Source organism: Passer domesticus, chromosome 1 (assembly GCF_036417665.1).
Source record: "Passer domesticus isolate bPasDom1 chromosome 1, bPasDom1.hap1, whole genome shotgun sequence".
Classification (NCBI taxonomy): domain Eukaryota; kingdom Metazoa; phylum Chordata; class Aves; order Passeriformes; family Passeridae; genus Passer; species Passer domesticus.
In genome coordinates, this window is record NC_087474.1 from 50,913,250 (window position 1) to 50,937,998 (window position 24,749).

Sequence of the window (24,749 nt, forward strand, 5' to 3'; positions counted from 1 at the left end):
AAAGGAGTTATACCAAAGCAGCACTGGGTATGTGACCAGCTGTTTAGGGAATATGTTGTGTTTGAATTCAATCCATTTCAGAAATTGCTCAGTTGGGTAAAAAAGGCCTGAAATTCCTGCCTGTGGTAAGCTTCTCAAACTTCAGTCTAAGAGTTCTTTTACGTGTCTCGTGACCTTGGCAAGCAGAGCACAATGCCACAAAAGTAACACATTTGTGCTCACAAAGGTGGGAGGACAGAATTTACAGCAGCTTGCTGTGCAGCCCCTTCAGCAGTACTGCACTGCCAGCAGCAGATGAGAGTCTCCTATAGTGGGTAGCTGCAGAGTGGGAAAAAAATTTAAAGGGGAATTTGCCTAGTCTCTCCTTGCTCACCGTGTCAGCAATGAAGCAGGTGTTTAGTTAGGATTGAATACTTGAATTTATGTGCGTTTTTGTCAGGGCAGTACATGAGTGGGGGGTGGGGGGGGGGGGGAGGGCGGGGGGGAGATGTGAAGCAAGTATGTAATGTTCCTGCTCAGTATATCAGGCAGAATCACAAAAATTCTGCAAAGCAAGTATTTGTTCTTCAGCATGTTAGGACAGGATTTGGACCAGTTTCTCCACTAAATTCACATGCAAAAATGTTTTCTTTTTTTGCTATATTTGGGTTGGTTTTCATTTGTTACTTTGAATCCTTTCTTTTTCTAGATTTTAAAAATCCTGTTACCTTCTATATTGGTAGCTTGATATCCAGTGTGCATGTCTAGGGGCACATTTTTATTTATTATTTACCTACAGAACTGATTTGAAGTTCATTTCTTGGTTGTCTTAATTGCATTTCCTTTATCATAGTGCAAGCTGTAATCATTAGTGTGTGTTGAGGATGCTTTGCCAATCTTCCCTCCCTAGAAATTGATCTCTTTTTCCTAGGTCTCTCTCACTTTTAAAGATCCTCCTATTTGTCTAAATAAATGAAAATTAGCCACATACACATAGTCTTTATGAAGTTGCACTGTGTGAGAATCTTTGAAGCAAATTTGTACTAATATTGTATTGTAAGCTAAGGTTCTGCCCTCAGCTACAGCCACGAAACCAATCACATGAACGGAGTTCCTCGGATGTTGGTAATGTCTGAGTTTACTTCAAAGTGCACCTTTCACATTATTTACAAAATATAATTGAACCAGAATGTCAGCTACAGCATATGAAAGCTGTCTTGTGATGCAACTCATCCCAATAAATGATTAAAGGCATGTGGCCAGGCATCGGGCTTTGTGCTAGGATGTGTAAATGGGATGGTAGTTTTCTTTGCCTAGTTAGGAGAGCGGCTAGTTGATCTATTAGAAAAAAAAAAATACAGAGGAATTTGACTGGTAGGAGAAGGGTGATGGATCTCTCAGGAAAACATGCATAACAGAGAAAAGTCAGGGTACACTCAGTGACTATTTTGCAATCTATTGTGCTCCAGTACTCTGTGACGGACACAGACGTTTAGCATGGAATTTCCCAAACCTCATGTCATTATTTGCTGTAGTTCTGGAGTTCCCACTTAATCACAGCACTTTTATGTCTTCATATCCTATTGACTGTGTAACCTAAGCCCTCAAAAGAGTTTTCTGAAGAAATTACCACCAGCGTTCAGCAGGTTTCAGTGTTGAATCCTGATTTACTCGGAGAAACCCCAGCCCAGACAAGTGGCACGTACGTGTCCTATTTACATATCTGAGTGACAAGACTGTGCTTCCTCCCACTTTCCAGAGAAACAGCCTCTTAAAAACCCATAGGAATATTTAAATGAATCCTGAATACCTTGGGTTTTCCTCTTGAGAGAAAGGAGCACCATACCGGTACTCTTTTGCTTAATGTCTGTAGATGTACTTGGAGCACCTCAGGAGCACTTGTGTTATTTTGTGTTTGTTAAGTAACTTGCTACGCGGAGCAAGGGAACTTTCTCCGTGCTGGCGGCAGGGGAATAGAGGCGGTACGGGCAGACATGCACCCAGCTATCCGTGCGCTAAATACGCATTAAAACCGCGCTGTTTCATTCCACGCACGCACTTGGCCTTGCAAATATTGGGAGTAAAATGACGAGAAGGAGAGCAGGACTATTCGCAGAGGCCGAGTGGGCTGCGCTGGTTTCGGGGGCAGAAAAGAGGCCGGAGTCCCTGGGGAGGGGATCGAGCCTCCGGAGCGGCTTCACTGCTCTCCAGTAAAACGCCTCGGCTCTGCCTTGCGCTGGCGCGGCGACGGGAGAGCTCTCCCTGAGGAACGGGACGGGACAGGGCTTCTGCTGCAAGCCTGCCGGGACACCCGCACTGCTGGAGCCCTCTGCCCCGCACCACTCCCGGGAGGGAGCACACGGGAAGGCAGGAGGCCAAGCCGCTTTTTTGCCAGCAGTGCCGCAAATGCACGCTCATGCCTTTGGCAGCTGCGGGGCAGAAACTGCCAGGAAGTAGAAAATCCATGTATACACACCCTCCCGAGCAAGGAGGAACGACTGTACTATCTCGTCCCCGCTCCCACCTCCTCTCAACCTGTATTCCGGGACAGGTGGGGGGCCCGCCCCTTCTCCACCTCGGCGGGGACGGCGCTGCCGGTTTCTCCTCCCCTCTCCTCCTTGCTCCCTCCCAATCCTCCTCCTCCTTGGCGTCCCCAGAGGGAGCCCCTGCGCTCCGCGACCGAGTGGAGAGCGCAGCCGGGCGCACCCCGTCCCACAGCCGGCTCCAGCCGCTCCGCAAGCCCTTGTGCATCCGCCGCCGCCTGCAGCAGGAGGAGCAGAGGTGGGAGGAGGAGGAGGAGGAGGAGGAGGAGGAAGGCGGCAGCCCGCCCGCAGCGGGGCACGCACGTGTGCGCGCAGACCTCGACGGCCGCCCTCCAGCATGCTGCTCGGAGCCGCGCAGGGCAGAGCGCCGGAGAGGAGCTGATCGCTGCGGCGGGAGAAGAGCAGAGGGGAGCCGGAGCGGCTCCGCGGAATCACCCGTGCGCCCGTCCCGTCCGACCCGCACGCAGTCCGCCGAGGGAGCGGCGGTCCCGCAGCATGGGCGGCCGCAGCCCCCGCGCTGCCGCCGGGCCCCGCCGCGCCGCTGTCCTGGTGCTGCTGCTGGGGCGCCTCGCTCTCTGCCTCGCCGTGGAGGGAAAGAAAGGTAGGGGGGCGGGGGAGCGAGGGGGCGAGGGCGCGGGGGTCCCGCCGTCCTCTGCCGGCTGAGTACTGGGGACCAGGGAGCCGGGGCTGCGGGCGGCTGGGTGCCGCGGCCTCCCGTGGGGAGAGGCGGAGGGAAAGTCCCAACTACTTATTTCCCTAAGAACAAAAAACAAATCAAAACAAAAAACCCACCCCAAACACAGAGAGAGGGGAGAAATGGGGAGAAAACCAAACCTATAGCAGCGATCACGCAGCCCTGACTTCCTGATTCTTGGCTTATTTTCTTTTGTGGGGGTGGAGGAAATAAAAGGGAATAAGCCTTGGCACATCTCATCTGTTGTGCTTCTCTTCTTTAGTGTTTCTTTTTACTTCTTTCCCCCTTCCCACGTTTCCCAGTCACTCCCCGGAGAGCACTCCCCGGCTCAGCCCAGCACAGCCGCTCTCGGCTCCCCTGCACCGGGGCGGCGGGGAAAAGCCGCGGGGTTCCCGAGTAAGCGCCGCTCCGGTGACCCGCTGTCGCTCTGACCCGGACACCTCCGCTTGTCCCGTTCAGAAATACTCGTAGTAATAATAGAAAGAAGTATACACCTGGGGAGGGGGTGACTGAAAAAAAGGGGAACTTCGTGTGGGTTCTGGCTCCCCAGTTATCAGAAAGAGGAGCGATTCATCCCTGCCCGACTCGGCGCTAAGGAGCCGCCGTCCCGTCCCGTCCCGTCCCGTCCCGTCCCGTCCCGAGCCTGCCGGCGCTCCGGCCCCGGCGCTGCCCGCCCGTCCCGGCGGTGCGTGGGAACAGCACGGCGGGGCTGGCTGTGGGGCCGGGGCGTGGGGCTGCCATGGGTGCTCGGGTTTTCCTTCTTTATTGGAGAAGCTGTTTCAGAGGGTGAGAAGACGTTTCTGGCCGGTCGGACCCGTCACATTTTCTCTGTGTGTGGTGTTCTCTTTTGTGAGTTTGGAGAGCAGGCCCCGGCTGCTGTTCCAGCCGGAGAGCAGTCCTCTTTATCTTGGAAATCTGCCAGCCAGAGGAAAAAATGCAGATTTGGGTGGTTTGGTTTTTCTTCTTTTTCCTTTCATTCTTTTTAAAGAAAAAGCGGGAGAAGAGAATTATTACTTACTCGAAGGGCTGATTGCATGGCTCATAGCAACTGAGTTAGAGTCTTTCGTGACTGTGGACTGTAAAGCCGCCCTGAAAGTGAGGAACACCCCATCCAAAAGAACTAGTTGCACAACCTTTAAAAAGCGGAAAGATTCTCTTGTTCCAGAACTCAAGTTCATACCTGTTGTTGATGTAACATGGGCAATTTTTCTTTCCTGGTTTTCTTTTTATTTATTTATTTTATCCTCATCCTTTGAAGGTGATGAGAAGTAAAGTGCCTCCCATCTGCTCTGCCTGTCTTTAGAGATGCAGTCTCAGGTGCACATGCCCTGTATAATGTGTTAAGAGTGAGGAGAAATACCTTGTTTATAATGCTTAATTCTGTGTCTTACAAGCTTAGGAGGTTGCCAGTTTTTTGAGGATTACTAAATAATCAATGGCTACATGATAAATCCAGTAGAGGTTATTCTCAGGATGTTGTGTCAGCAAGTAACTGTTCCTCTGGTAAGAGCTGGAGGCTCAGTGGCGGAGGTGGAGGCAGAAGGATTTCTTCAGAAAGCATTAATCAATTTATTTGACTTCATTAGTTTCTCCCCACACTTGAAGATAAGCAAGAAAATTACTCAGAGGCACAAAATGAAGCAGCATCTGAGAATCGTGCATTATTGATTTGAAGCAACAGGTCCAGCAGGTAGCAGAGGATCAGTGTATGTTTGGGACTGCCTCCTTGGTCAAGTGATAAGATCCAGCATCAGAATTCAGAGAAATACTGAAAGGAAATTTGCTGTCATAAATATATGCAATACTTCTGCAAGTTCAAATTGCATGTGAAATGGCACTTCTTAAAACTTCAACCTGATTTGTTCTATTACCAAATGGAGTGGTCTCAAAAAAGAAAATGTGCCTGGGCAGGTGTTAGAAGAACATCAGAATCAGCCTATAAAATCCAATCAACATAATGTTTGAATGGAAATTTAAATACAATTACATCTTCTCCCAAAATTGTAGAATTAATTTCTTGAAGATGGATGAGAGAAAACTGGTTTTCTTGTAACACTGTAACAATTAAGATACAAACAAAAGCCTAATTGAACATATTCCAGAACCAAACAGCATTGCTCAAAAGTGAAGTACTCTCATCACAGGGATCAATACCCGTCTCTATGTACCAGCTATGATGTTGACCCACATTAAGCACAGTAGAACTAATCCAGACTTCCACTAATCTACCCGGGAGGCCGGCTTGGTGGTACCTGAGATAAATACCTGTGATAGCTGGCCACTTACGCTGGATGCATTTGACCCGTGTCCTTTTTGTGTGCCAGTGCTCGGTGACAGTGCTACGGTTCAGCAAATTGTTTTTTGTTGCTACACATTGGTTTTGTATCTCTAGTTTTGATCTGTAGCTGCAGCCATTGTGGGATGGGAGTGTGCTGCTCCGTGTCAGGAGTGAGCATGCAGGCGTGCCAGGCAGCTCGGGAGCTGCCAGAGTGGACTGTGGTAGCCTTCTGTACCTGGAGTCTTATACAAAGGACTAAGTTCTTTAAGGGTATCCAAGTATTCATGTCCATGTGAAGTAAAAAGCTTTTGTCTAATGTCTTGTGCAGTGTTTATGTGTGGGCTGTGTGTGTTTTGTCTTGTAGTTTCTGCACTGTGTATTTTTCCATGCTTACTTGTGACAAATACCTACAGGTAGATGAGTCTTTGTGGATTGTGCAGAGCTTAATCCAGTTACATGCAAGCATCCAGTGCTTTTTTAGATGCCCTCCGGTGTAACCTGGCCTTCTCTGTGGAGCAGAGATCTGTCACGAGCCTGTGAGTTGTGCCTGCTATGGGGGCCTCCCAGGAGCAGAGGGCTGCCCACACATCCACAGGGTGGCTGAGGAATCAGCAGTGTTCTCTGCCTAGCTGGTACCAGGTAAAGGATATCGCAGACTCCTGTTGAAGTCCCGGGAGAGCTGGCACACTGTTCTCTCATTCCTGTGTTTGTATTACCACTGACACAAGAGGAATTTTCTATGTGGACAGGAGCTGGTAGTATGTTTGTGTAAGTATTTATTGTGTGAGGTATTGTCTATGCAACCATTTATTATTTTCTATTTTCTTGGTAAATGACCAAACATTTTTGCATTTGCAAACTAAAATAAATCTGTGTAGTCTTGATGGTAAATACAGTTAAAGAAATGGAAACTTAGATACTGATATGGCCCGATTTGGTGGGATAATAGAAATAAATAGTGTTGAGTGTAGAGCTGCTTTTACTCCAGTGCCTCAGTGTGTGAATGCTTAAGAAAAAAACGCAAAACTCATCATTAAGAGCAGTGAAGGGAAGGTAAAATGCTAGCAAGTAGTCTTAATTCAGGCAATCTGCAAAAAATAGTGACTATATGCAAAATTTTATGAGGGAGATTGGCCTCTCAGCAAAGTGTGTGTGTATGGTGAGCAAACTAGATGCTGAAGTGCTACTAAATACAAATGTGTTATTTCTTGCATCAAGAGTATATTAAGAGATTTTCAGATAAATAGGAAATCAAGATCAATGCCCTGGAGACTTTACAATCAGAGTAGTCCATTGTAATTTATTTGTTAATTTATAAAGAGAGACTTTTGGGGAGTGTCGCACAATGCCATTATGGTCCTCAGGGCTGACTTTTGCATTTAGGTATCCATGTATCACTGAAATCTGGAATATGCTAGCTTTAGCAGCAAGATAGCTGACTAGCCAAACCAGTTCCTTCAGAAAGTGTCCTTATCTTCCTTGAGCACAAACTGCCTTTGCTTAATAGCCCTTCGGAAACAAGCCTAGTGGAAGGTTTACTTCATTTTTGGGAGGATGACAGTAACTTCATGGAATGGTTTTGCATAGAAACTGTTGATGTTGCTACAAACTCTTGCTCTAGTCCAGGTTTCAGTAGTATGTGTGCATCCGAGAGTACAGTCATACCGTGTGTGTGAGTGGATTATCCCAGAAAGAACCAATACTCAAAATTAGTGTCAGCATGTTATGTTATAAGCACCAGCATTTACGGGTATGAGAACTTGTGTTAAATCTCATGTTAGACTTGCATCTGTATTGCAAAAGGGTTTGTGTAACACAAATTTGACATGTAGATCTTTTATTTGAGGGAGCCAGAACAGGCTGTACTCACAAAAGCATCCTCTGGCTGTTCTATATTAGGAACGCTTCCTGGGGTGACCTGGCTGACAAACCTTTATAAATCTACACTAGTCAAATTCTGTAAAAAGATTACTTGCTAAATAGAATAATTGCCATTTTGGAATTGTATAAATTGCATAAGGCATCTTCTAATTGTATTTATAATTTCTCAAACTTCCGTTCTGCTGTACTGCTCTCCTTGGACATCTACTAGTGGAAAATGAACTTTTGTCAGTCAGGGCTCATCTGGCACAAGAATCACATTCAACTTGGCTGGGAAATCACTAGCTTTATCAGAAAGAGAAAGTTATTAGGAAATGCAGCAGAGCTGTTATTTGCTTCTCAGTGGAGGATCGTTCTCACTCTTTGACTCCTGCATTTGCTTTGTGGAGCTGTGGGAGGTGTGTAGCCTGCGATGAGCACTCGAGCAGCAGTTTCTGCGGTGACAGGGATAGTTGCCTGTCTCGCACTCGCCTCGAGGTTAGCTTGAGCAACACATCTTGCTCTAAGTGCAGAACTTGCCTCTCTGGATCCTGAGCAGTGCTTCACGCAGCACCTGTGATAGGGACCATGGCTGGGAGCTGTGTGATGCTGCGCTCTATGGTGGAGGAACAGGGATAATAATGAGGGGCCCTCACCGCTGGGATCACCCTTTAAACAAAGCTTCTGCAATGCCACACACCTCTGGTGATAAGGATGGTACAAGAAATGAGTTGGATGTGACCTATCAGAAGCCCTCCATTCCTGAGCACCACTGCTGTTCTTACCTCTTGGCTTCAGAGAGCTCATGAAATCCATGAGTACATGGAAGGCCTGCACTATGGGTTTGTCAGCATTGTGTAGGTGTTGATAGAAAGTGTTCAAGTGTTCAGTGAATTATGTTTTTCCAGCCATTAATGGTACCCAGTGTGGAAATCCGCTGCTTAGTGTTTTTTGTGGACTTTGACAGTCCTTGTTCCGCTTAATACAGTGCACGCTGATCCTGTAAAGTACATATGGATTTAACCTTCCCTTTCTTCCAGAATCTTCCAGGAACACTATTAGTTGGTACAGTAGAGACCTAGTGGTATTTCAGTTCATTCTGATTATGTTACTTCTTGACTTCCAACTATGGCAAATGGAATTGTAATGCTTCCTTTTTTATGGCTGAATTCTGCTGACCTAAGAGTATTGAGTAATAGTGTATTTTTTTTTTTAATTTCAGAAATAGTTACAGAACATTTGGCATTAGTATGTGCAGAATAAGTCATTCTTAAAGGAAATGTGGAAAAAAAAGATGTACTCCTCTGTGCAGAGAAATTGGACCAAAATAAATGCCTATTTCTCCTGAAGCAAGGTGGTTATTTATTAGGAACTGCAACACGACTTTGTAGTTTGTCTTAAGGGGGGAATGTGTACGTGTGGGTATTGTGGTCTCCATGCTTAATGTTATTGAGGGTTGTTCAAAGGAAGAAGCATGAGAAAACTACCTGTGAGATTGTGTGTTTAAACAGGAAATCTTTCTGATGACCAAAGTGAAAAGATGCGGCCATGTGGGCTGGCCATTGACAAGTGCAAGTGCTACCACACCACACCTTTTAAAAATCATTTTTTAACAAACAGAAGGCATAGTTAGGAGACAGACGTGCTGGATTTATGTATCCCATAGCTTTCATTTGGAAGCTTCAATGCAAAGTGTGTTTTGCCTGTTGACAGATCCGTGCAAGGCAGATGCAGGGATTCTCCTTCTGCCAGCGTTCCTTCGTCCGCCCAGCACATCTGCGTACATGAAAGTAAACATCTACGTGTTCACATGCATGTTCTCCTAGCAGAGTGCATTGAATCATGGGTGGCTTTTGTTTGTTTCAGTGGTTGAAGAGGAAAAAAAAAAACTAGAAAAAAGAATAATTTCCAGTCATACTGAAGCAAGTATATCAGGGTGGTTTTAGTGAAATGAAGAGAAAAAAGAAACCCTGCAACAAAACACCAAGAAAAAAGCCCTGTTTTAATATAATCTGGAAGATCAAATTTGACTTGATACTATTTCTTTTCAAGTCAGGTAAGAAGCAAAATGAAATGTTGTTTGAAATGAAAATTTGCAGGTTTATTTTGAAAATACCAGAATACCACTTGATTTTCTTATACCTCCTCCCACTTAGTTTTTTTTGGCCAAGGTATGTTTGCTGAGCTTGTCTCAAAAAATTAAGGCTTTGGGAGTGGGGTAAACTGTCATTTGTGTACACATTAATAGTTCTGCTCTGATCTCTGTGAGCACTGAGATAAATGAAGTCCAAAATGCTTTGTGATCGCTTCTTTCTATTTTCATAAATTGAAATGGTGAAATAGCAAAAATAATGAAATAGGGATAAATAAATAGGTTTAAATTTAAAAAAGCTTGGTATCCATTACCTCCTTGGCCTTCACATATTTGGCCCTTTCACCATCTGAGCTGAGCTCCAGTGAAGGAGCCTGAGCCTTGCAGGCTCCTTGCTGGAGGCAGGCCAGGGCTCTGGGCAGGCAGGGTGACACTGCAGAGCAGGAGCAATGCCCCAAGGGCCAGCAACGCTTCTGAGTGGGTTAAAAGCCCTCTTGTCTAGCAGTTGCCTCTCTCTGGTTGCTTTACCTTGGAAAGGTGGTGTGTGAAAGGTGGGTAGCCTCTCCAGAGTATCATCCAGCTCCTTGGAAGAGTCAGGGATCTGCCAGCCCCTCCATCCCAAACTGAAAAACAAAGCTTTTTTAAATTCAGAGCCAGTTGTGCCAGAACCACTCTGCTGGGGTAGATGGCTCCTTCCTGGGTGCAGAGACCAGTAGGGCTGGATGAGTTGGCAGGGAGCATGCCAGACAGGATGTTTTCTGGGTAAGAGGTGGAAGGAAGGAGAAGAGGATATAAACCAGCTGTCTTGATGACAGGATAGTAGTATTTTAGCTCTGGCTTTTATAAGGAGAAAATTATCACTTTGTGGGAATGGCGTTTGTATGTTTGGTAATCAGGATATGGTGGCATAATCCCTGCCTTCCCATCACCAGATTCTGCAGTAAATACAAAGATAACCCGGAAAGCCTTGGAAATCAGCCAGTCTTGGCACTGGGGCACTGCGAGCTCGCACAGCACTTTTCCTAGATAGGGAAAAGTATTGTTTTACCTATCATGATTCAAGGGCTGGAAGCCACAGAGACTTTGAATGCCTGCCTGAGGCAATACATCTGGCCACTGATGAAGTTGCCTGCTAGTATTTTGGCCTCTCACCCCATGCCCAAGCCAATGATAAACACTGCCTGGAGTTGAAGGTAACCAACATCCTACTTGGGGCTTATTCACAAGCTTTGAAAAAATGTCTCATGCACAGCATCCTTTCTTCCCATTCCTGAAGGCCCTTCCGTGTGCCCTTCCCTGGGGACATGTCCCTTGATGGAGGCTGGCCGGAGCCTGGGATGAGGTGACCTGTGGTGGCAAGCATCTGGCCTGGCTCCTGTTGGCTGAGGCGTGCTCACTCCCTGCCTGTCGTAGGGCTCAGCATGCCTGGCCCCTTGCTCCTCCGCCCCGGGGAAGCCCTGGCACCTCCTGAAATAACAGCACTGTGAGACAGTAGCTGCAAATCAAGGCTGGGTGTAAGCAGGTGTATTGTTTCCTAAATTATGCTTTTAATGTAGCTGCAGCACAGTTATGATGGCAGTTTTAACATTTGCAAGACCTAACTTAAAAAAAAAAAAACCAAACCTAAAACCAACCAACCAAACAAAGAAAAAATTGTAGCTTCTTCTGTCTGGGAATATGTATTCATGGATAGGTATTCACTCCCTCTCCCCCATTAAGCTCTGAGACATATGTGCAATTCTGAAAGTTAAGTTTGAATCACATCTGAGGTGGTGGATGTTTCTTCTTGAGAGCTATGTACTTCAGTTCTGCAAAGTGAAGTTTATGGCTGCATATGCAGTTCCCTATTACTAAGCAATTTTTTCGTCTTGAAAATACCGATTTTCCCATCGCATTACTTAATTCATTGCATTGGAATTATTATTTTTTTATTGAATTTACAGTGGTTTTTTTTGAACAGTGATGTTTTCTGAAGTTCACTCAGGAAGTAAAACTAAAGAAGGAGGCAGGGTTCAAGGAAGAAGCTTGTTTTAGCAGTTGGGTCAGTTATTTCAACAATGCCTTTAGCAAAGAAGAGGCTGTTTGCACAAATCAGTAACTAGTTCCCATGATTCAGATTGAATCACGTAGCTCAAGTCATTTGAATAAATAAATGACTTCTAGTAAGTGAGACAACCTCTGCAATTAGGATGGCATGCTGCATATTTCATGTTATTTATTATGTGGTTTTCAATAGATATGATTAAGCTGGTTTACACTTTGAATGCTAGGTAGCATTTCAACACAAGCCACTTAACCAGAGCTCACATTAAAATGAGGTGCACATATGTTTTGCACAGGTGGCATTGTGCTGTATCTTCTACACTTATATTTTCTTGTGCATTTCCTACAAACAGATTCTTAACAGGAAAAAGAAATCACCTGGCCAAGATGTAATCTTAGTGGGCAATGCTCAAGCAGGTGCTTCCCAAATATTTACAGTTGCTGCAGTCTTAGCTTTCCTTCATGTCTTCCTTGGCCATCAACTCCCATGAATGTGCATAACCAGAGGTGCAGAAAACTGCTTTTCTCAGACGTGTTCATGGATTATGTGCTGCCCCTGGTGTTTCCAAGGGGATGTGCTTCATGGGTCACCTGCAACTTCTGCTCTTGGATTTGGACTTTGGATGAGAGCATTGCAATTCAGTGTAGAAGGTAGGGAAGAAAAGGTCTGCTTGTCCTTTGTTTCCTGATGTTGTTATTTTGTACTTTGTTGTAATTTTGAGTAGCTATATTATGGAACTGAAAACTCCCAGGTGGTTTTGGTGTTGTGAAAATAGTATTTAAAAAAATGTCTGGTCACTTTACTACTCTGTCATATCTGTTTGTGCCGTGTACAAAACAATATTAATTTAAGAAAATATGCCCTGGACCATCAATATGATATGGAGCCTTGGGATATGGAAAGATTCGGGGCCTACTGGCCAAGTGATCATCTGCTCTATTCAGGACAAAATTTTGCTATCGTGTTTCTTTCCAACTTTTTCAGTTAATATAGTATGAAAGATACATTAAACACAAGATTTATACAAAATTGATAAAAGCGATTTCAAAATAATGAAGATAACATATCTTCAGTGCCAGATAAAAATACCATTTTGCATATGTGATCACTGTTTCTTCTGAGAGTGGAAGTTACATGAAGGCATTGGTGGTGAATTTTACACAAATTTTAGAAGCTGGGAGAAAAATAAAACCTTCCTCATTTTCTTTAATCATTGGGAAGGGACAGCTGTGATATGAGCAGATATGACTAATGTTTGACAAATTTGTTTCTCATGTGTTGAATCTGAAAGTTCACAGATCATCTACTGGGCACAAGACAAAGAAGTCTTCCCCCACAAAAATGTGGGGGAGGTATCCTCAAGTCTGAGTGACTGGTGGGCATGATGTTTTGGAAACTGCTAAATAGCAAGGACCTCTAAAAATGAAAATCTAAGTTACCGGAGTGGTTTTTCTCTTCCGTTTTTATTTCTCATGAATGGAATTTGACATTCTCATTTCTTTAACTGCTCTTCAGACTATTTCAGTACCAAGTACATGACTTTTTTTTTTCTTTCCTATTAAAAACAAACAGAAAACCCCAAGTGAAAAACCGATTAAACCAGAACAAAACAAACCAATTTTTTTGGAAGCAGAAGTGTTAGTTGGCAAAATCCTGACTCTGGAAGCTGATTTGTCACAGCTAGACCATAATTGGAGCTGTTAGGTTTCCACATGTACATGGGTTTTGCACCACAGAGCAGCAGGTACGACGTGGGGCCCTTGGCATTTGAGGAGAGTTGGGAAATTGTGGAAGTGTGACTTTAACTTCTCTCCCTTAGCTGAGCTCTGAAAACACTCTTAAAAACCAAGCTGTCAGAAAACCAGTCACATCTCCCCTCCCTCAAGTACTGGTCCAGATCTTTCCTAATGGAGACTTGTGGTAATGTGAACACAAGATTAATTATGTCCAGCAGGAGAGTTTTTTACACCTCAGGTTCTATATTCGAATGGTGACTGGCATCAGAATGCTGAGACTGTCCTTAGTGAGACACAATGGCCAGTGCTGACTGCCTGTACAGATGGACCATTTGGTGTTTGGCTTTCTAATGAAAAAAGCCCCTTCTAGCTGGTCCCTGTGCACCCAAACATGTTGGGGACACAGCACAGGCTTCTATTTGAAGTTTCACTCGTGTAGCAGAGGAAGACCAACATGAGAACTGAGCTGGTGTCTGTGCAGTTGACTGAGTAAAGTGCTGGCAAGGTGTATCAGCTCCACACTTTGCCTTTATTGCCATGTTTGTAACATCTGGGTAGATACTGATGCCATTATCGCTACCCCAAAATGAATGGCAGAAGTTCAGTCATAGAGAGTAGGAGAAGGGACAAGTATTTCACAGCAGATCCGGAAAGGAAAGCCTGTAAGACAGATTTATGTTATGTGTTCAGCTTCCACCTGCCTGTAAGGATAAGTAATTGAGTTGCAGCATTTTTAATTTGGTGTAAAAGTAATTTGTAGTTCCTAATTTGACCTCTTGCAGTGAGGAAGTCTGCAGTAAGAGGTGAAGTTGAAACTTAAGCATCTTCAGTTATCTGGTAGGATCTCATTATTTCTTCAAACATCTGTTTTAGGATACATGCCCAGTTAATGGATCAGTTTGATACTTGTCTTTTTGTTTTGAATTTGAAAGGATGACCACTGAAACGCTCTCTTATTTCCATCTGGTCTTCAAAAAGTAATTAAATGTTGAACAATGGTATTGTCAGTCTGTTTCCTACCTAATAAGCTCTTCAAGGTGCTCTTGTTAATGATTTTATTATTTCAAATCTGCTCTTGTTCTCTCTTTCCCTCCTTAATGAGGCAGATCCCCTAGGCTGCATCAGTTTATCACAGTTGTCTATGGTAGATGAACTAACCCAGCACCAAGGAAGTTTGTGTTCAGCAGTGTGTAAGATGCTCCCATCAGTATGTGTGGATAATTCTTGCTGACACATGAAAGACTTAGCATGTGCAAAAAACGGAAGAACAGACCCTTTTTCTAAATGAGAGTCATCTTGATTTGAACAGCAGCAGTCTGGTTTGCATCAATGAGCACATGCTATTCAGTGAATTAAGAGTAAAAATAGCTAATTAACACCTTCCCTATTTCTTTTCTGTCTGGTCATTAGTTACTACCAGCCAAATTAATTCCTGTCAGCATAGGGCCTGGAAGGGTGTCAATGACAAACTCGGATCAAGAACTGAATCCTTTGATTTTCTGGGGTGACTTATCACCTTTTTTATTGTATTGTATAATGTAATTTAATACAGGTGTGCTAAACCTGTGTTTTGTATTTCAACTTGTGAAGAGAAAATCTGAGTTGATTGTTGGAATTTTAAAGAAGGGCTATTTTATCCTGTTTAGCATGGGACCTATTGGATCCTATCTGTGGACTAAAATACAGTTTCAGAGACTCAGATAATTTCAGAAATAGCAAACATATGACTTCTAAGTAAACAGACTGATTATAATAGAGAAGATTAGCAAATGGATAGTTATGGGCCAGCTCTGTACTACTGAGAGGGATGATATTGTACTGGTGATCGCACTGTTGGGCTTAACGGCCCGTAAACTCTGATAAAAGCTTTTGTAAAATTGTCAACAATAATTCCATCCATTGTTAGATTGTCAGTGAACATCTTAGGGTCCTGGAATAAATTGCTACCATCAATTCTGTTAATGTAATTTCATAAAATAAGGCTTTTGCTCTGAAGATGTAATAACTCTTAATAATAAATAATAGAAAATGCTGTCAGCTAAAAATTGATGGCTCAGGTCCACTGTTGCTGTAGCTGCCCAGAAGTCCCTTACCTGGCTTGGGCTGAGGTGGGTTTACATTGGAGGTTCCTGTGTGTAGAGGACAGGCACTTTTTCATTACCTCTGCCAGTTGCTCACGAGGTCAGCAGAAATAGGCAATGTCAGTGCAGGATTTGTAGGAAAATTTAAAAAATAGTTTAAATTTACTATATTTCTACTCTGTTGTTAGCTTTCACCATGGATTTTTTTACATTACAATTATTAGAACATGAACATTAAAAAGGCTTAATTAGTTTCATAAGCATGAATACTCTATTTAAAAAAAGAAGCACTTAAAGTTTGGCTATAACTTACAAGCTGTGTCAATGTATGGTCTCTTTCAAACTGTTTTCACAGCTACTAGCTTCCTATCTCCTTTTTATTTCCCTCATCCCTTCCACATGATTGGTTAGGTAAATTATTCGCCATAGTGTGATGCAAAATGGGCTTTAATCCAAAGTAGGAAGAGAAGGAAGTGCTTTTGCAAGAAAATAAATAGCACACGGTATTTAACAGTGCATTAAGCAACATCACGGTTAATACTGCACTGATAATGCAGTGAGGACGGCAGGAAAATATGTCATTAGTTTAGTCAAGCAGTGAATTGCTCCAGCTCTGATATTTTGTTGGTGATATTCAACATATCTAATGCGTAAGCATTGCTAATACAAAGCTTAATGAAGAGTTCAACATGGACTTTCCACTTCTGCAGTATGGGATAGAAAGAAAGAGCTGGTGTACCTGCCTGTAGGTGGAGTTTCATTTTTGTACTCTGAGAAGGAGGGGAACAGAAATGTGCTAAAGAGAGACGCAAGGTCTGTCCTCCTAGAGTTACTGCTTGCCCATATTTATTTTCTTTAGGGGTTGATGGTAGAGGTAGGAAAATATCTTGAGGGAATATATTCTCCAGTTTCCATCTACACAACTTCAGGAGTGCTTACCCCAGAAAAATATAATTTTGAAGTTATTGATCTTGAATGGCCCTTTGATAAACTTGCTTGCTTTATCTCCACTTTCCTGATGTACTTGACAGGGGGTGGTAAAGTTGAATTCAAGGAGGGGCTCAAAATTATTTGCCTCCCCAGCTTCAGAATGTGCAACTTTGAAAAAAAGCATTGCAGATACATACATGGAAGCTTATAGAAAAGGTGAAATTAGGGAGAGCTGGAGGAAAGAGAAGAAAAGCTGGAGCTCTTGCTTCTCAGTTACAGTAACACTGCAGCAGGGACATGCATTTTCTCTTCAGGCTCAATCCAGCAAATCATAGGCATTATATCCCTTTGAAGTCTGTGGATATTTTGCCTGCCACTGCAGGTTCAGGGTTTTTTTATTACTTATTTGCCTAAGAAATTTCTTCTCATCTAGTTTAAAGGGAAAAACTGATATGGAATACCACATATGAGCACTATGCCAAAAAGTAATTCTCCCAAAACAGAAGGTAAGATGATAATCACATCCCAAGATTTTATGGTATCAGTGTTATAACTTGCAATGAGTCTTTTGCCTGGGTCAGGCAAGTAAGTCTAGTAAGTAGATATTCTGGTAATTGTCCTTCCATTTTCTTTTCTGAAAATATTATTTCTAGATATATTCTTTATACAAAGAATAAAATATATATTTCTATATATTTTATTCTTTATATAAAGCGCTGTGGCTTCAGGCATTGATTTCTGTAAGCCAAAGTGGTGGTCCTATGGATTAGCAAAAATGAACTATGTCTAAACTTGCTGTAATGAACTTTATAGAGTTGAGAGGCATTTCACTCACACACTGGATGTGTTGAAGCCAAAATTTTTACATGGGAGCTCTTGCAAAGAAGCATGTCTATATAGCATACACCTCTCTCTCTCTCTCTCTCTCTTCCTGAGAACTATTTACTATAGGCCTGAGATGATATGTTAATATGTAATTCTTAGTATATGGAGGCCTCTGGCACTCTTGCTTTATCATTAAAAAAAAAATGGTGTTACCACAGCAACTGCTGTGCCACCCGGTACTGAAGCATCTCCCATCTATGTAGCACTTATAGAAGTACATTAGACAGATTTTTAAAGTGCATGTAGCTAAAGTGAGAGTAGGAACTTAACACTTGGTGAATGCTACAGTGGAAGGAGATCATAAATTTTTTTCAGAAGTTGAGAAAAGTTCTTAACAGAAAGAAATAGCAATAGATCTAATTCAGCAAGCTCTTTGACAGATGCATAGTTTCAAATCTATGTACAATCCCTTTGAAATCAGCTGAGCTCTGTGTAGGGCTAGAATTTGTACGGGTTCAAGAGTCTTGTTTTACAGGTGACAAAAATTGCATTGTGAAAGGGAGTGATGGTTTTGAGAGGTTCCAGTTGTAACACTTTCGTGGGGTGTGACTGGTGAGGGCAGATACCTGGCATTTCTCTACAATGAGCCACTGAAAATGATTGAAAGGGAAGTTGTGAGTAACTGGAAGTATCAGAAGTTTTGATTAATGGGTTATTTTGAATTTTGGACAAGGCTTTATGTTACATTTGTGTATCACCTGTATTTGATATAACAAGGAATATGTGTTGAAGGGTGTATATATGTTTTGTTGTCTATTAAACATTAGAGCGGTACATTGTAAAAGTTTCTGTACTATAAAATGTAATTGTTTTAGGGGAGGCAAGAGGCCTAGGAAAGACTATGAAAGGTTTTAAGTTAGTCTGAATCTAGTAGTGTAAACCTATGTGAGTTTTCCTTTCAAGACACTGAGGCGTAAGAAGACCCTGCTATAGCTGGATGTTCAGGGCTGAACCCAAGCCCTGGTGAAGCTATAGGTTGTCATTAAAATCCCTATGAAAATTCACAATTTTGCATGAAAGCCATGCTGGGTTGTAAGACAGCTTTCCCTTCCTAGCCTTGGTCAGGCAGGCACAAATATTGACAGATCAGTTTAGGATGATTTCTGAACCTCTACCTTTTACACCTTCGCTGTGGTATAACCCACAGCACTTAAGCTGATATTCCATCTCTGTAATCCCCATTCGGATCTTTCTCATGAATTCTCTCTCTTGGTAACTATATTTACTGTCACTCTTATTTAGGATGGTAGAGCAGGTTTATTCTTGATAACCATCCTACAGCCTCAGTATGTTTTGTTTGAACAAATGCCAAAAGCACTTGGCAGTTCAATGAGTTAAAGGCAGCAATAGGGACTGTATCCTAGGACTGGAAACAGCACCTTTGTGGTGCTGCCCAAACAATAAGAAAAACTGATTGAGAGGGTCACAAAGAAGTTTCTTCAGAAACTCAGTTTAGCTCTGGTACAAATATGACAGGGGAGTCCAGTGCATGAAAGATATGTCTTGCATGTCCCCAGTACTGTATAAAATGAATAGGTGTGTAATGAAAGTGTTCAGACACGTAACATGTATGATAATTTGCCTGAGACAACAAAAACAAGTCAGTTTGTGGTCAAAAGCAGAATTTTTAATTATATATTTTGCTATTTGTATGTAGTACTTTAAATGTACTACATCAAAAATTGAATGCAGGCAGTGATTTATCTCGGAAAAATCCGCCTTCAAAAATCCAGCCTGTCTGCCTGATATCTAATTAATCACTAACTTCTGATGATAAACTCAATGTTACGTTGGGAATGCTTTCCAGCACTAGCAGGTTTTTAACAAGCTGCTTGAGATGCATATTAAAAATGCTTTTGGAGACATAGAGGCAGAAAAGCTTAGAAGTCTGATGAGTGTTTATCTAAAAGAAGCTCCCAGGGGCAGAGGAACTGGGTTCACCATTCGTAGTAGTTTACCCAGGAAGGAAATTTATTTGTTTGTCTACTCATAGAGACATTGAGGGGACAGTCTGTTTTGAATTTTAAAATTAAAGGCAGTGGCATTATTTCAGTACATGAAGTTCAGGGCCTTGCCTAAAGGATGTGGTGGTAGGTAGGGTTAATACCTGAAAATGGTGTTTTGTCCATAAACTCACAGCCTGTGTACAAAGTGAAAGTGAGTGGCTGATGTCAGGGAGGGGAAGCTTCCCAAGGTTTAGAAAGTTATTTCATGGACTCCGTATTTCCTAATGCTTAGTGATTCCAGTTTAAAATGCATATGTTCCCTTGCTGTGTTTCCTGATTGTATACGATATGATATGCTAAAGAGAGCTTGTTTTAGCTATGGACTAAGTTAAACACCAAAGGCTTCTGAAAGCCAGGCAAGCTTGTTAGGATATCTCCCATTTATAGGAAGGAATAGCAAACATTTGCCTGTGCTGCAGGCAGCTGCATGGGAGCTGTTACCTAAAGCTGACAGTACTTTAACATGCACAGGTATGAAAAGGGGACAGTGTAAGTGTCTGCAGCACTGTGATATGAAAACATAAGGTTATATTCTACCCTTAGATGAGTCTTCTGCAGTGCTGAAATGCTGAGGTACTGTGCTCAGGTCTGAAAGCAGACCTGGGTAATACAGTCAGGAAAAGCAATGTTCAAATGCAGGGATGCAAGTCTTTCAGGTTTGCTCCCAGTCTGGGCTGTCAGGTGTATAGGATTTGTTGGGAAAAAAAAAAGTTTGTTCTTTATGATTCATTGTAGATAAGTCCTATGCCATAGTCTGTCAATTACTTTTTGTTGTTTTGGGTATTTATTTCAGCTCACTGCAACTGCAATAAGGAATTTTGCATGGAAATCATAATCTGTTGCAGATAAAGCAGGGGATTTTGGCTTAGTGTTTCAGAATAAGTGCCCAGGAAAGAAGTTTGCTCAGAAGAAGTATGCCCAAGAAAAAGATACCCCAAGGAGGAGCTAAAATTACCTGAATTCAAGTATCAAATCCTTAGCAAGCTCTAGATTTTGGGGAGACCTTTGGTTTTGATTTTGTTTGGGTGGGTTTGACTTGACTGTATAGGGATCAGAATAATGGATTTCCCATGAGATAGTCAAAAGAGGATTATAAAATCAGGATCTGTGTATTATAATTGTCTGCTGTATAGATTTGATATGGTCAAAGCCCCACCCCACCCCCAACCCCAAGTAATTGTGTGTTATCAAGAATTAAGTGCTGCAGTACAAGCTGTGTGTACTAAAGAGACTTCATTTTCTTAAATGTTAAACGAAGGGTGAGTGAAGCCACAGCAGTGTGTAAGTGCTGGGGTCTTGCTGTAAGTGCAAGTTTGGAATCTGCCACACAATCCAGTGCTTTGAGGAAATGTACCTGTTACTAATTGCCTCTGACTTTCCAAGGAGTGTGTGGGCATCCTCGAGCGCCAGACACTGCGCTGGGTGGGCGATGCCCCCGTGGGAGCCACTGTCCAGGCATGCCAAGGGGGAGCCTTTACCTGTCCCGTGGCTCCTGGCACTGCTCACAGCCTTGGCATGCTGGCCCAGCTCTGTGCCTTTGCTCTTTGGCCCCGGCTTGGCATCAGCAGGGGTTGGAGCCTCCTCGATAAGCAGGGAGGTTGTGTTTGGGTTAGGCATGATTCACCCTGTTAAAACTTCTCTAGGTGAGGTCTGCCTAACAGCTTCCTTAAGATCCCTTTAATTTTTCTGTCCATGGCATTTGCTTGCAAAGTCTGTCAGTGTTTCTAGGTTGTGGACTAATAGAAAACAAAGCAGGGAATTAAAAAAAAAAAAGAAACTTATAAAGCTTTGAACTATATGTTGTCTACAAACTGTCATTGGCCATGACTGCATATTTATTAGTTCGCAGCTTTAGGATATTCTGCTTTCATTAATATTGAGAATTAATCTGCACTGTGTTTTTTCTGTAGCATTAGCAGCAATCCTTTGGCTGAATACAAATTAGGTTTTTTGCTGCAATCCAAATTCAGCTGCGGGTAAATACTTAAAGAGGATATTTATGAGGTGCCTACATGGCATAGTGAATTCTGGTTTGGGTGTTTGCTTTTTGTTACTGTTTTTCAGCTGGGTTTTGGGTGTTTTTTAGTGACACTACTTTCTGCAGCATACCAGGATAACAGGTGGGATATTTACATCTCTATTCTTACTTTCTTTTTTTAATAGCACTTGATACCGTAGAGGCCTAAGGAATGCATAACTAATTTCCATTGAAAGAGAGTTTGGTCCATTGGCAAAAATCTCAGGACAATAGCTGCTTTGCAGTTAAACATGATTTCTGAAGACAAAAGGCCTTTATAAGGTAAAACTAGCCCTGTAATATCTGGAAAGCCTGCAAAAGGTGCTGCACAACTTTTGCACTTAACTACTGTATCACAAGGATACTTGCAGCAAACTGGCCAGACTGAGCTGTGAAAAAGAGGGTTGGACACTTCTCCTTGGCCAAAGAACCTAATGCCAATCTTGGTCATGTTGTGTTTGCTTTATTTTCTCCTGAGGTATGCCTTTGCCCAACCACTCGGCTGTTGCCCTCACCATAAGTTTTCAGTTGGCTGAGCATTCTCAGGGCTGATTTGTGCCTTTGCACGAAGCTTCATAGGAAGGAAAAGCATCTTACAGCTTGGAAGCGTGGAAGAGAGCACCATATGATGGCTGTCCATCCTATTATGTGATCCAAAAGGTGTTCCTCCCCAACAATTTTATTTATTTTTAATTGAATATTTTCTTTTAAATTATGTGCATTGGACAGGCAACGCAAAATGCCCTTGATAACTCCATGGTGTTTTGAAAATGCATGTTTGTTCTTCAAGCTTGTTTTGTACCTTTGTCCTGGGCTCCATTTTATTGTCAATTTAAATCCATTAGGAGGAGAAACAAGTCTCCACAGATCCTGTTGTGTACAACAGCTTCACATTTAGATTTGAAGTGTAATCATGCACAAACATTGACTTGACCAGTATTGCTACTGGCGTTCCTGTTAAGTGGCTAGTTTAAGGCTTAATGACCCCTTTGAAATCAAGTGCTTGCTTTCTGTCATGTATTGATGGTACTGAGTGAGGCCAGCAATTGAATTGTTTTATTTTCTTTTCAGTGATTTTTAGAAAATGTTTCAGCTACTGGCCTGGTTTGTTCACTCCATTACCCTCACTGTTGAAGATCGAGCTGTTTGGACAGGGCACGTGCCATCCAAACCCAGCTGGCTCATGTAGCATCCTCAGGATTTCTTCTCAAATTTGCTGAATGCTTGGTAATCTGCTTTTGCAATCATCATGGCAAGAAGTTGCCAGTTGATGAGAAATTTACATGATGCAAGAGAAGACCCCTACATAGCAATGAAAATTTTCATTGGTGACACCAATCACTGTGGTGAGGTCTGAAAAGTGAAGCTGGGGAGACCTTGACACTGAGTGTTGCCCTGTGTTTCTCCATAGTGTGCTTAAGGTGTAGAGAGCAAAAATCACAAAGTACCGGGTCTCTGAGTATCTGCAGTGAATGAAATAGTTCACAGAGGTCTAAAATGCAACTGATTGAAAAAATAAATGGTTTGAGGTTTGTTAATGGAGCAAATTGCTGGAAGCTTTGGGATGAAGTACATAGAGATGCTCACTTTTTATGTCACTTAGCATTAGTTTAACACAGGACAGGCTAGATGCACCATGCTTTTTACATGGGATTGGCACTTTAATGCTTTTAACCTCCTTCTCCTACCAGAGAAAAGTCTGCATCAGCCACTGGCACTTACTGAAGCCTTGGGCTGTGGAGTGAACATCCCCAGCTAAACATTGAGGAACCTGAACAAAATCAAATGAAGCTTTTGCACCTTGTTATTCATTTTGTACTCAGTTTCTCATCCCATTATGAATTGGAATAATTTAATTTAAAAAGGCAGCTGGTAAAACCAAGAACATACTGAACTTGGCATCAGTCCTCTTGTGCAAGTCTGGGACTCATAAAAGACTTGGACACAGGATGAAGCACCTTCAGCGAGAGCCCCTGGCTGCTTCCCAGGACAGCTGCAGGAATGCTGCAGCCTCCTCTGCCAAACGAGGGTGTTGCAACATGCAGCCACTCCTGAGCACAGAGGGTCTTTCCCACTAGCAGCTTTCTTCCATGGAAAAATGTGTTCCCAAAAGGGAAGACTGAGCCTGGGACCAGCCTGGGGGGTCAGATAAGATCTTTCAAAATGCCACTCTTCAGCCCAGAGATTGAAGAAGCCTTTGATTATGTCTGCTCTTTGGGACGCTTCACAGTTGCAGCACATGGTGTTCTCCAAAGTCGTGTGTGTGACCAGAAGCAAGTGGGCACTTGGGGAGACAGCAAACCTCTCTTTAGTTCATCCCTCATGCTGTTAAAGAAAATCCTGCTTCCAGTGCTTTCCACAGTGGTTCCACGAGCTCTTTCTGCCTCTTGCCACAGTGTTTGCATGCCTCTTGTTCTGGAGGGGTACAAGGAAAGTTGAAGAAATCCTTGCGAAAGGCAGGGATTTTGGGCTCTTGGCAGGCCTGTAAGCAAGGCGGTTTCTGACATTCCAGTTCTACCTTTGGAAAGTTTGTTGTCACATTATGTAGAAGGAGCTCTGCTTATGAGGGAATAGCTTGCTGCTCTTAATTTATGGAAATACATGGTGGGTCTGTACCTTCAGTGGTGGATTCTATGAACTTAGAGTTTCTTTAAAGTCTGAAATTAAAGTGTAACTTTTATTTTTCTGCTTAAGCTGTGCAATTTGGATATTTGCAGTGTTCTAGAGAGGCAGCAAAATTACTGTTGGCTTTCTCACAATAAATCTTTGACCTTCCCCACCATTTAAGCATTAGCAGATTCCCTGCGCTGTGTATGGGGGTGGAGAAAAGAGCTGTGGAGTTACACGCACATGCTGACACACACGCACACATTTGTTAGTAGCTCTAGCAAGCACTTGGCCTGTGATCTCAAGGCAGTGTTTGGGGCTTTCTTTCCTCCTCTGCACAATACTGGATGTAAAGCAGCTATGCTGCAAAATTATGTACAAATTAGGGCAAAACTGTTACTCCATGCAATTTGCATCATGTTCAACGCTCCCCCCAAGTTCCCTGGGGGAGACCCGTAACATTTGTTGGTGTGTGTTTGTGAAACCTCCCGCGCCCAGCCCAAGGCACTTGTGGTGCTTGGCTCCTTCCTTCAAGCCCTCAGTGTTCATGCACTGATCTGTCATCTGGCGGCGGATGCAGAAGTTGAAACTTCATCTGTGCATGATGCTGATCACGGAGATGTAGCGTGAAATGGGAGTTTTCCCCACGTTATGTTTCCATGAGTTTCAGACTTCAGCAGCTTGTGAGCTTTATGTAAGCTGATGGATGCAAAAGGAGTGCTGAGCGCTGTAGGCACAGGGCAGGGAGAGGAGCAGAGAGGATGGTTTCAGGGCTGCACACATCTGTTACCTTCATGCCGTGCTCACAACAGAGCAGCGGGGGCTTTTTGACACTTTGGATTTTTCTCAGTTCAGTTGCTCAATCCCAGATTTTGTTTTGTACATTACTGTAGTTTCACATTTCACTGGAAATTATTTACTCCCTGTGCCAAAAATAGAAAGTTTGCAGAAAATACAGAGTAGGTTCAGGAAAGATGAGCAAATACTTGTGGTGGAG

General features: G+C 43.0%; 1 protein-coding gene and 1 long non-coding RNA gene across 3 annotated transcripts in view; both read left to right on the forward strand.

The window, feature by feature from the left end:
• Nucleotides 1–2,669: 2,669 nt before the first annotated feature.
• EGFR (epidermal growth factor receptor) overlaps nucleotides 2,670–24,749 on the forward strand; it is a 152,556-nt gene continuing 130,476 nt past the window's right edge. Inside the window, exon 1 of one of the 2 annotated variants that reach the window (XM_064419560.1) lies at nucleotides 2,670–3,123. In XM_064419560.1, coding sequence (XP_064275630.1) covers nucleotides 3,018–3,123 — 106 coding nt within the window. In that variant the 5' untranslated portion in view covers nucleotides 2,670–3,017. The remainder of the gene's footprint in view (nucleotides 3,124–24,749) is intronic. The other variant, XM_064419553.1, reaches the window with a different exon arrangement.
• LOC135300280 (uncharacterized) lies at nucleotides 9,332–23,831 on the forward strand. The gene is made up of 2 exons (XR_010362145.1): nucleotides 9,332–9,410; nucleotides 22,217–23,831. It is a non-coding gene; the product is annotated as an uncharacterized LOC135300280 (long non-coding RNA).